At 37.4% G+C, this 13,191-nt stretch overlaps 1 protein-coding gene across 1 annotated transcript in view; it reads left to right on the top strand.

Moving 5' to 3' along the window:
• LOC122792715 (abl interactor 2-like) overlaps window positions 1-13,191 on the top strand; it is an 852,815-nt gene that overhangs the window by 445,639 nt on the left and 393,985 nt on the right. The window contains exon 3 of the mRNA XM_044060299.1: window positions 5,806-5,982. Coding sequence (XP_043916234.1) covers window positions 5,806-5,982 — 177 coding nt within the window. The remainder of the gene's footprint in view (window positions 1-5,805; window positions 5,983-13,191) is intronic.

The raw sequence follows: 13,191 nt of genomic DNA, 5'->3' as shown, positions 1-13,191 counted from the left end.
TAATTTAATTTTGGTGTGGCAGTTCGGTATAAACTGCAACTCTCCCAAGTTTAAATGAGCAGGTATCTCTTCGTGGATTAAAGATGCTGACAGAAATGTTGTAAGCATATTTTATTATTGCCATTATTTTATCACACAATTGTTTTGAATGTAAAAACAAAATTAAATTTTCATGATTTGTATAATAGTGTTTAATACCTGTTTAAATTGGAATAGGGTGATTTGAGGTCGTAGTGATAGGATGTAGGTAGTTATTAAAAAAGAAAAGCAGTTTTTTTACTGCAGCAATGGATTGTGTCAGTGGTATAAGTACTGTTGTGTGATTTAGTTGTTTATGATTGAAGGTTTAATTTTATCCACACTACTTTATATTTCCACTCTTGTGTTTCTGTATTCTATATCCCCCAACCACGTATAGAAGACGTCCCTTTTCTTAGGCCAAGTTAGTTCAGTGTCTGGTGGCAGACACTTTGGGTTGGGTTACTCACCTAGGCTTCCATGTAGTGCAGAGAGTGTGGTTCCCCCAAGTAGGGGGACTCTATTTCTGTCTGGCCGTAAATGATTTGGAGAATCTACTGCATTCAGGGCCTTCTCTTATCTTGTTTGACAACTTCTAAATTGTGTGATAAATAAATGAGAAAAGCGACTCGAGCTTGTGCCCTCCCTTGTACAGGGAAGGGCACTGGGCCATAGAAGGGGGCAGCACTCTGACTTTTTATATCCCTGGTTAAGTGACCAAGCTGGCAGTTTCTTTGATCCTTTCCTGCAGTATTGTCCTGGAGCTGTGGGTTCAAAGATTGTAGGAAAACAAACTTGCGGACTGCAGAACCAAACGAACAACCAACAAAAGTCCAAACACAAGTGTGGATAATAGTCACTCGAAACTCCAAAGCCAAGTAGTAAATCCACACGAAAATGCACGGGTAAACCAAAGAAACCAACTTTATTTACTGAACATTGAGTTGAGCGCTTTTTCATCCCACTATGTTGCTGGACGACTTCAGAGAAACAAGAGCTAACTGCTGAAAGCATTTAAATAACCAAGTTGGCGCCAAACATGAGCACCGTATCCCAGCAACAGTAAACAATAGTCAAGAGTTTCCATCATATAGTAATGTTCTGACCTAATATAATATTCTAAAACTACTAAATATAACAAAAATATAAAATGTGTATATATATGGTAAAGTTAATAACACAAAAATATAATGTGTCTAGATACAATTAACTATGCATAAACCCAGTGTAACTATATTGTTCTGATACGACGACTTACTAATAGTGGTACAAACAGACACATCAAAACATGAATTCTTACTGATTGGCTACATGGAATGAACTGAAATTAAGTGAAGGCTAACAAATGTTACTAGTAAAACCACTATGTGACTTAAGTTAATAAATAGTAAGTAAAAAGAATAAAAAGACTAAAAACCAATACATGGGTAAACGAACCCATAAATATGACAGCTGTTTTACATTCCTAGTAATATTCATGAACTAATGTGTATAGACTAATTAAATAATAATAATCATACACATTTTACATAAAATGTACAGATAATATCCAAAGTAATCTCATCTGCACAAACTTCTTAACTTGAGAATGGGATAGAGAGAACAAATTTCATTTAATCATGGTGAAACACTGGCATTGCAACAAAGTTGCCAATATAATTCCAGGACTTCCAAGTAGTACTTGATCTGGACCATCTCTCCCATCTGTAACGATGGTATCAATTGCTCTAAATGAGAATGAATGGTTAATTTTTTCTGTGATGTGTTTAGTTAATGCATAGTCTAACTTGTTTTTCCTAATGGCATATAAATGCTCGTAGACATGCTCACGTAATTTTCTATTTGTTTTGCCAATATAAAAGGCAGGACATGTTTTGCACTAGGCTAAATAAATCACTCCTTTTGATTGACAGTTAAATTTATATTTTACTTTGTGTCACGTTCCTGATGGTGAAAGATTCACCTGTAGCCATGTGTATACAATATTTACGCATTACATTGGAACATTCCTTTTCTAAGAAATTATGTTTTTGTGTCACTTTGTATTTGTTTAAGATTCCTACCTCTTTTCCAGATGATTTTTGGTTTAGATGGTAATTTATTACTTATTATCAAATTTAATCTTATTCCAGTTTTTGTTGATAATGAAAATGATGGTATCACTGTCAGAACTGGAAGGAGTGATAAAAGCAAAATTAGTAGGAGAGGTATGAGTATTACATATTTCTCCTGTTTGATAATGATCCTTGCCAAGGATTGGGAGATAGAGACCCATCTCTCTTTTAGTTGTGACTTCTTTAACTAATTGGTCTAAAAGTTGTTGAGGGTTTGTTTGTGTCTTTCGGTTTTTCCTGGTTAGGGGTCGCCACAGCGGTACTCCGGTCCGCTAATGATTGGCAGTAGAAGTTTACGTGCTGGCTTCCAGGACTTCAAGTAGTACTTTATCTGGACCATCTCTCCCATCTGTAACAATGGTATCAATTGCTCTAAATGAGAATGAATGGTTATTTTTTTCTGTATTGTGTTTAGCTAATGCTTTGTCTAACTTGTTTTTCCTAATGGCATATAAATGCTCGTAGAAATTTTCTATCTGTTTTGCCAGTATAAGGCAGAACATATTTTGCACTGGGCTAAAACCCCTACTAATAAACATTCCTTTTAATAATTGGCATTCATCATGGAAATGATCAGCCCTGGAAATGATACAAGCTGCCCGTACTAACTTTCCTTTTACAACAGATTTCTTTTGATGTGTGGGATGGTTACTACTATAATGGAGGAAAGTGTTGGAATAGGTTTCTTTCCTATATATTTAAGCATAGAAAACTTTATTAATTTAATCTTTACGTAAATCGACGTCTAAATACGTTATTCTATCTTGATTAAAAGTATACTTAAAGGTTAAAAAATCAGTACTAGAATTGAAAAAAAGAAATTAATTCAGTAATCATGGCATCATTGCCTTCAACCAAGATTAAAATATCATCTAAGAATCGTGTATAGTACTTGATTTTACTCATGATGTTAATATTCTTACCCAACACTTTCTGCTCCCAGTATGCCATGACCAAATGGCAAAGCTCCCCCTACAAGGGGAGCCCATGGCCACACCTATTTTCTGCAAGTAAATTTTGTTGTCAAAGGTAAAATTATTATAAGACAAAACAATATCCAACATTTCTTCCACTAATTTAATTTCTGTTTGTGGTGCATCGTGTTTCCTCAAAATAAAACTAACCCATTCTATACCATCTTGAGGTATACAGGTGTATAGATCTTTAACATCAACCGTTAAGAAGTTTAAATTATCCTCAAATTTTAAATTATTGATGTTTTGAAGAAAGGACCAAGAATCTTTACATATTACTTGTTTCCTTATGAACATGTTTTTGAAGGACCATATCCGTCATCTTCACATGGATAAGTGATACTATTCCTGGCATCAACTAATGGTCTCATAGGTGGATCCACTAATGATTTTTTGGGATGCCAAAGAGTATAGGTAATCTAGGTGTCAGCATTGTCAAATAATTTAATATTGTCAGATCTATCCTGCCTTCAATAAAGAAGTCATTAAATAAAGACCTGATAGTATTATATGATTGGTGGAGTTGATTCCTGGAGGGTTCCTCATATGCTACATTAAGTGTTTGTAACATTTTACTAGTATACTGCTGTTGTCATAATCAACCCTCCACCCATATCCGGTTGTAAAAAATCTCACTCTTGTCTCCTTTAATGTCTGTAATGCCTTTCTTTCCACTATTGTAAAATTAGAACATGTGTTGGTCTTATATAAATTAACATGTAACGTTTCTCAGATCATTTTCTCAAAGAAATTTAATAAAAATAGAAATAGGATGCATCGGAGGTATAAATGTGCTAGCTATATGTTAATTATCACCTGTAAGCTCACTAGCAAAAAACATATTTTTAAATTTAATCTTCTCAAAAATAACCAAGTCAATAATAGTTTGAACCATATCTGCTCTATTACTAGGAACAAAATTGGAACCACGATTAAGTAATTCAATAACAATTGGTTCTACTGTAACAGTGCTGTAGTTAAAAAAAAATTTTAAATCTCTAGCCAAATTATATGGTAAGATGTTCTTGCCAGTCAGTACTTACCTCCCCCCTCTTCCCTCGTGTATTGGAGTAATTCTTGTTGGAGTAATAATTGTTCCTTCTCAAATTGTAATTTGGAACACCCATCCGAAAATTTACTTGTTGTGATGGAACAATTTGAGGTGAAGAGCTTGTAGTTGTACCAGTTTGTTCAACATGATGTATAACTGCGCCATAATCGTTAGAATTGGTAACATCATGTGTATTTTGTCCATGAGTTCCTTGTTCTGAGGTGGTATTCTCATCTTGATTATGTATTGGAACAAAATTAACTTTTACCTGGGAGGGAGGAGGTTTAGGGTATGCTGTTCCATTACTGTATGCTTGTCTGTCCCTGTTCAATTTCTTTAATTTCGCCCAAGTATTGGTTGATATTCGTAAAAATCCTATCATAATCGTACTGATAACGAACAAAATTAATGTGCTGTTGAATAGTCTCATCTATCCTAGTTGCTTCCTGCATAAGTGAAGTTGACTGTATCTGGTAATGTTTACTGATGACTTCCAATAATTCACAGCCATGTTTGTTAAAGAGTTTTGTTAGTTCTAGATGAAAGGGAGATCCATCCACTAGGCCAGTTGGATATTGCCAGGATCTCAAGCACCTTAATTGACCGAATGTTTAACAGAACCACTGTCACTTCAAATGCCAACTTAGTGGTACAAGGGAGCAACCGGCCACGGATCCTATAGATATTTCGGTCCTGCTTAAACAGTTTGATCAGACATTAGTGAAATATAAAAAATTGTAAAAAAAAATTGCAAATTGAAATAGCATATTTTCGCAAATGTTTAAGTGAAGGTATAGTTCCCAAAGGTTTGAGATCCTGGCAATATCCAACTGGCCTAGTGGATGGATCTCCCTTTCATAAACCCTTTGGTCTTCATATTACCAGCTCTGCCTCCAGTGCCTCACGTCTATGATGAGACTGCCTGCTTGTCTCTTCCCCTCAGATGTGCTGCGGTATCACTTGGGCTCGTCATGGTTCCTAAGGATGTCTTGGGGGCTTGGCTGTCTCCACTTCTGTCCTTAGGAAAGTTATTTGCCCTACCTACTTCCCTGCATCCCATGCTTACCGCATTTACATTTAAGGTAAACTCCCTTCTGAGCCATGTCTCCTGCAATGGAGTGTCCGGGACAAACCCTTTCCCATCCAGGACTGACACCTTTATCTCTCTCTGCCACTCCATCAGTTGCTTCAGCTGTTATTCAAACATGTCATCTGGGCTTTAGTTGATGCTTTACCCAGCAATAACACCATCGTGGCCAGAATACTAGTGATATTGATGTATGCTACGCATATTGTGATCTTGGACCACTGTTCTCTTGTCAGGATGCATTGCGTGTCACCTGTCTGTAAATCAGGACAGGATTTTTGCAGCAGCTAGTGGGTTAAGCTGCTGTTTAAAGGCATTAGCTCGTCAAAGTAAAGCGAAGGACATTGCTGCAGAGATAATCAAGGTACAGTAAAAATGACTTTGTAGTATTATCCTGTAAATAGCCAGATCGATGACACTTCTACCAGTTCAAGTAACAGCAACTCTGTGCATGCTACAGCTTAAAATGTCTTTTATTTAAGAATAGAAGGCTATGTATTACAATGATGATATGAATGCATGAAATCTCTAGCATGTTTATATATTTTTTGTGTACTGCAGACCGTGGACATTCATAAAGAAAAGGTTGCTAGAAGAGAGATCGGCATCCTTACCACAAATAAGAACACCTCAAGAACTCACAAAATCATTGCTCCTGCCAACTTAGAACGGCCTGTCCGCTATATTAGAAAGCCCATCGACTACACAGTTTTGGATGACATTGGACATGGTGTGAAGGTAGGCAGTATATTGCTAACAGGGTAGTGAAAACTGGAGGAAAAAGTGCACATCTTTCTAAAGGTTGAGTTGTGTTAAATAGCATTGTCTGCATTCTGTTCTTATACATATTTTAGTGTGTGAGTTTACATTGTGTGTGCGTATGTGTGTGCATATATATATATATATATATATATATATATATATATATATATATATATATATATATACGCATATATATGTGCGTGTGCATTCTTATATATGTGTATATTTAATATTTAAATGCATGTTTGTATACATACCTGTGTATGTACATAGATGCACACACACATGTGTATTTATATAGATGTATCAATCTTATCAAAGATTGATTTCTTTTGTAGAACAAAAACAAGGAAAATAGTTCAAAAAAATTAGGCTGTGATGTATGTAATTTTTTTAATCCTTTCCCTATCCTATTGGTTCTAATGCTATTTTCCATGCCACTTTCTTTGAAAATGTGGTTTGTTTTATATGGTTATTGACTTGTCTCTCAACTTGACCCCTCATTCAGAGTATCGGGGTGTGCTTTTATAAATAAGGCTCATTTATGACTTCTTAGGAGATCCTGAGCTGTGCTCATATGAAATGGCTTATAGAGACTAGTTTCTTCTGCCACTGGTACTGATCTACTTAAACATTTCCCATTGTCTCTGAGGTTTGAACTTAACCCGAGAGATCCCCGCTTACGAAGAATGAGATTTGTAAGGCCAAGATTCATCCCAGGCATTCCTGTCCTTGCGTTCTGTATAAAAGGCAAGCAGGTTTTTGGCTGTTTCTTTCCTCTAAACTATCTACATCCTGGTCTTCTAGTCAGATACATTGCCTTTGTTTAACTGACAAAACTGTTCTCTTAAGCTGCAGCTCAGCACTCTCAGTAGTGAGGAATAGCCTTTTGGGTCCTGAACTGTAGCTTTGGATTTTTTTCCCTGAGAGTAGTTTTGCAGCAAGTTAGCCACCTAGGTTTGATTAGCAGTTTGGGCAACTGAGGGGTGATCTAGTAGGATGGGCATATCAGTCTTGTGGTGTAACTGCATGCATTGGCATTCCCTCTGTTGATCCCTGGTGGATGCCAGAGGCATTGTGCATGGGGAGGCATGGCCCAGTGAAGGGGAAGTTGTTGGACCTGGCTGAGCTGCTGCAGAGGCAGGATGATACGTCATGTCCCATACCTCCCCCTCGGACAAAACTATGGAACTGCAACAGGAGAAAGGCACAAAGGGGTAGGTTATAAAAAGAACAATACCTCCCAGCAGATGGTAAGATGGCCAACCCCCCTCCCCACTCCCTTGTGATCTGCATCAGCCACAGCCTGCAATGGAGGAAGTCAGATGGATGTTGAAAGGGGCTTGTAGACCAAATAATGAATGTGGGACACCGGTGTATGGTGTTGTAGGATAATGCAAGAGGAGTAAAATGTGAGAGGAAAAAACAATTTTGCAGCAAGTTACTTAGACTGATAATTGATTTTTTTTTCTTTTCCTTTAAAGCAAATTTTTTGCAGTTATGACAGGATGTGAATTTTATTCTAGCATTTGGCACTAGCCTTGTCAGTGATTTTACTGATGTTCATATAAGTGTCTGCTGAATGACCAAATTATCAAATCTTTCAAAGTTGTAAAATTTGTTACTTTACTTGCAGAGGTATTCTCTCTAAGTAGTGGGTGAAATAACTTGTTTTTGAAAGTATGGTTTTGGACTTTGTTGGTAAGTATGGATCTGATAGAGGTCCATCTTAAGTAACCTGTAGAACTTTCATTACAAGCAGGACTTTTCGACTGATATATCCTTCCCAGCACCTCCTCTATCCCCTAATGTATCTCAGAACACATTGCTGTTTCTTTTCCACTACAAAATTTTCAAGACTGAGAGCCCTAATACTTGTCACTGGACACTTGACTGATGTACTAAGCCTTGGTGTACTGCCTTGGCAGCTACTCTTGAGAAGAGCAAGATAGTGAGTGTTGGGATTTCTTCACTTTCTCCCCAATGTCTGAATTTGTGCAATGTTGGAGTTGGTGTGAATGTGTGCGTGCACGCATTATATTCATGTAAATGTGTGTGAGTATAGTATGCAAAGCAATAAAAAGTGTAAAAACAGAATGAATGTTGAATATATCCTTTAATGGAAATTGCAAAGCAGACCCAGGTTTCACTTTTTGGTGTGTGTGCATATGTAGTTTGTGGGTTTGCCTCCAAATTAGGAGGGGGCTGGTGCAGTGGCTTGCAAAAAGTTTGGTTTTCAACCTTTGTAGTGTTTTTGACTAATGACTTACCAAGGTTTCAAATGTTTGAGATTTCAATAACTTGAGTGTTGATTAAAAGAAGCAAAATATTTTTAGTGAACTCCATTTTTTTTTCTGTAGGGTCTGTCCCCAAATTGAGTAGTTTGCTTCATCTCTTATTTCCTGACCTATCCTTGGAGATCTTTTTGGAACATTCTGCTAGGAACTTTATAATTTCAGATAGGCTTGGGTTCATCCTTGTTTCTTCCATTACATTTTCTTCTGCCTGTAAATGTGCCCATGGCAAGCAAATCTTATTTGCATGCAGGTACTGTAAATGATTATATTTTAGGACCCAAGCAAGATAACTTTCATTTTCTATTTGCTTGTGTTTAACAGTACCACAACGTGATGTTGGAAAGCCCTCAATATCTTAGTTTTCTCTTAAGAGGCTTTCCATGTTAGAAGCTGGAGATGGGCACTGTTTGTCATTATCTTCTGTCTAGACGTTTAGGAGTAATTTATGTTATGAATCACTACTGTATTCATGACTTATGGGAACTGGTTTTGGGTGAAGTCTTCCCGACTGGTCAGACTCTGTGCTTTGCAAATGTCATGGAGTTAAACTAGCCTCATGCCAGTACTGTGATGTAAAAGCTGCATTTTGGATAGAAAGTGCAGTCAGCCTAAGCCACCATCATTTTGTGTTTTAGATGCATACTGTGTTTTCAGCATGAATGTTTGCATTTAGCTCAGTTTGCTTATTGGTCACAGAGAACCACTGGGTAAAATTGTTTTGCATAATTACTGGTTTTGCTAATTAAAATTTCCCAAGCATACCTTTTTCTGGTTCTCAGGTCTTGCCTTCTGCTGGACTGAAAAGTGTTTGTGGCTTTCAGATCCCATACAATGATTTATTTTCCAAGTGATTTTTGCTAAGGTGAATCCCACTTTAAAGTGTATTGCCAGATCATTGTAGGCTTCCCTAGGAGAACTTGCAAAAATTCAGTAGGCCTCCTTATGTGTCTGGCAGACAAAGAAAAAGTTGGAGGCCTTTATGCAAACTTCTGAGCTACGGCAGCCTTTTGGTAGTGCATGAGAGAAGTTACCTCTCAAAAGCTGTTAAAAGGAACATGAACATAAAACAAAATGTGAGATGAGAGAACCTTGTAAGATGATTTGGCTAAGGAATGGAAGACTTGTTGCTTATGTTTATCAGTCACTCTAATGCCAGATTGAGGTCGTTTCCTGTTTTCAGCTGATCTGTCAGTGGATGGCGCCACAATCTTCCAAGCTTCACTCCATGTTTAGGTTCAGTAAGTTGAGTGGACTCCTCCGAAGTGTCTGAATTTGATGTTCACACAGACTGTGTCTGTTAAAGTTGGGGTTTGTCCAGCTGTAATAGGGTGTAATGCATAACCTGGGAATAGAATGGCAGACCTCTGATTCATTAAGGAAAAAAAACAGCTTAGTCAAGCTGTTTATGCTGCTCTTCCTTGAAAACGGTTATTTGTGAAGCACACACTCAGTATGTCACAGGCCTTCTGTCTTGGGCCTTACAGTTTGTGGGTCTACTGATGTCATCTTTTCCTCTTATGAAGCATGGCTTTGCCTTGGAGGATTTAGGAAATTGGCAGAACTCTTTACTTTGTAGTAGAGCTCACAAGACGTTCTGTACTCAGACCACGTTTTCTGTCTCCAAAATCGCATATTCTTAGTTGTATTTATCAACATATTATTCTCTTGTGTGTACTGGGAAAATTTAGTCCAGTTCTTTTTCAGACATGCCATTTCTGTAACAATTGTGATCAGTTTTCCCATTTTGAAGTCATCTGCATATGAACAGTAGAACACCACAGATTAAAAAGATGGGTCCATAAGATGCAACCTAAACAAGCAAGTGCTTAAGACAGAGCCCTTTGGAACACCTTGACTGTACCTAAGGTTTCACCTGTCTAATTACTGTTTATGTAGCATGTCCTATTAAGCCATGCAGCTATCCATCTTATCAAGATTGCAGTAGTACCTAGTTCTTCTAAATTACTGAGCCATGTTTTTGTGTGTGACCCTATCAAAGACTCAAGGTAGTATGCTGCAACGTAATTTATATAGACTTTTCATTAATAGAGTATCACGTTACAGGTCATTACACATCTGTTTTCAGCATATTCACACTGAGCGTAGTTTCTAGTCCCAACTTTTCCAGTTCTGCCAATAATTTTTCAAAAATAATCCAATATTTTCCATAACAAGAAATTAGAGTTACGGGTGTGTGCGATTCTGGGTTTGTCCTGTTTTTTTCCCCTTAATAGGTTTAACAAGTGCATATCTCTGATCTTGGAATTTATCTGTACTTAAATGACCTAGTGAATAACCTGTAATGGTACTGTAGGTCTGCACTGAAGTAGTGTGTGAGGGAGTTACAATGGTTGAGATGTTTAACTCGCAAACAAGCAGTGCAGGGTGTGATTCTCACTAAGGGAAATTGGCTAGGCTGAAAGTGGTCCAAAAGGGCAGTTAGTGTAGTACTTGCCTATGAACACTATTAAGTGTTTTCAGGCCATTATTACTCATTCATCTCCTCTCTGTGTTTTGCCCGAGTCCCATTTGCATAGTTCCTTTTCAACATAATGTCATTTTAATTGCGGTATCTGAAGTTGCATGAGTGTTGATAGCACAAATTATCTCCTAATTTGTGGAATGAAACTGTTGCATAAGATTTTGTAAATGTTTCTGTTGTGTTTCAGAATACCTTTTAGGATCTCTGCACAGTTCATCAATTGTATGTCTCTACTCCTACCACACCTTGTGTGTCTGTAAAATGGTTTATTATGCTCAGTATGTGTGTGTATACATTTTCTTAAATATTTCCCCAATTTTGTTTCAAACTGTGATTAATTTCTCTAACTAATTCATCTTTTCCATTTCTTTTTTTTCACTCTTAATTGAGTATATCCTGACCTTGTGAGCTTGAATCCTGATGGTAAACATTTTTTATTTGTATGTTTTTGTATTCAAACAATGTCCATCTTAAAATGTGCCGCATTTCTTTAGACTACTTCTGATTGAACGAATCACTCTATTAGTTTTACATAGTGACTAATTTGCATCCATTTAGTCTAGGCACTGTAGTTTAGAACTGATGAGATAACCGAAATTAACAAAAGCCTGTTTAAAATGAATTAAAGTACTTGGTATGCATAAAAAGGAAATGAGAAGTTTATGGACTTGTAAGATGGAGACTGGGGGCATAAATGAACTTAGTGGAGGGTAAGCTATTGATTATTGTATAATTGTGATTGGAAAAAGGGGGACTGTGAAGTATTTTGGGCAGTGAAAAATGTGTTATTGGGGAAACATAAATGCATCTTTTTAGTGATTATGGTAAAAGATGTAATTTGAAGAAAGAGGACATACTGTAAAAAAAATAAGCTAAATGCATGAAAGATGTGCATTTTTAGTTTGAGCAGAGGGGAGGAAAAGGTAGTAGCGAAGATAATTGAAATTAAGGAAGCGAATTGCTGATGTCAGAAAATGAAAATGTCAGAAGATAGGTAGAAAGTTTTATTAGGGAATGAATGTACTAACATTAAAAAGAATTTTGTCAAGCAAGTTGGAGACGGAATGAAGTAAGGATGTTGTTGCAGCTAATTTTGCTGAAATATTTACCCTCCACCCCATCCTGACCCTAGTAGAGTCCCTGTTACACTAATGTCAAGATGTCTGTGGCATGCAGGGACATCAGCTGGCACCATCTCTGGATCTTTCTTCCTAAGGTAAGTGCAGTTTTGCTCCCTGAACCCTCAACACTATTCCCCCAAGATGACCTTTCCCAGGTGTGAGATACAGATACAGGAACTCCAAGAACAATCTCTCCAGACTGCTACTGAGTAGTAAGGTGTCTGTAGAGAAGGAAGATGCAAAACTGATGGGTACTCTCCCCAATCTGTAGGTATCCATATATATATATATATATATATATATATATATATATATATATATATATATAGATATATAGATATATATAGATATATAGATATATATAGATATATAGATATATATAGAGATGTATATATAGAGATATAGAGATAGAGAGAGATATATAGAGATATATATATATATATACATACATACATACATGCGCACACTCACACACACACACACACTATATATATATATACAATTGTGGTAAGTTCCAAATACAGCTGTATTGTATTCTTTGTAATTCACTGTTGCAGGATTGACTCTTGGGATATCTCCAGGAGCTTCACAAACGAGAGGGTAACTAGCCTGTTGGAGGAGCAGGGGTCACAAGGCCCTGCAACATGGCCAAATACCTGCAGTGGCAATAGTAGGCAAGTTGTACTGCTTGGCAAAGTTGTGCCCTCAGGAGCAGGTAGATGCTTCTCTGAGGAATGGGGTGCGAGTAGCTGTGGCCCTAGTAGAATGAGAGCTTACTAAGTCTGGGGTAGGATTGCCACATGAGTATAGCAGAAAGAACTGCAATAAGTTATCCATTTGGAAGTTGTTTGCTTGTTGACCAGCTTTTCCTCCCTGATCTTGGCAAAGACCTTAAAAAGCTAGTCAGTTTTCCTGCATTGTTTGATTCTAGCCAGGTAAAATAAAAATTGCCTCTGAACACCTAGGGAATGCCATATTATTTTCCCTTTTATTCTAATGAGATGGAAAGAACACAGGAAGGTGGGTAGACTGATTTAAGAATATCTCTGTAACCACCTTCGGCATAAACGGTGGGTTAATTTTAAGTGCAACTTTGTCCTTGTAGAATACAGAGAAAAGCTCCCTGCACATGAGGGCCTTCAGATGTTCGTGTTTCACTGTTGTAGTCATTACAATTGGGTTATCCTGCTGGCAGGCTACCCGCGGTCGGCCCGAGTTCGAAAGTCTAGGTCCGGCGTCGGTTGCTGTCGCCGCCTCCCTGACGTCAGTGCACCAGGGGTATAAA

This window comes from Protopterus annectens, chromosome 2.part0 (assembly GCF_019279795.1).
Source record: "Protopterus annectens isolate FY-2018-M chromosome 2.part0, PAN1.0, whole genome shotgun sequence".
In the NCBI taxonomy this organism is placed as follows: Eukaryota; Metazoa; Chordata; order Ceratodontiformes; family Protopteridae; genus Protopterus; species Protopterus annectens.
The sequence above is the reverse complement of the archived record's forward strand: the minus strand, read 5'-3'. Positions and strand labels throughout refer to the sequence as shown.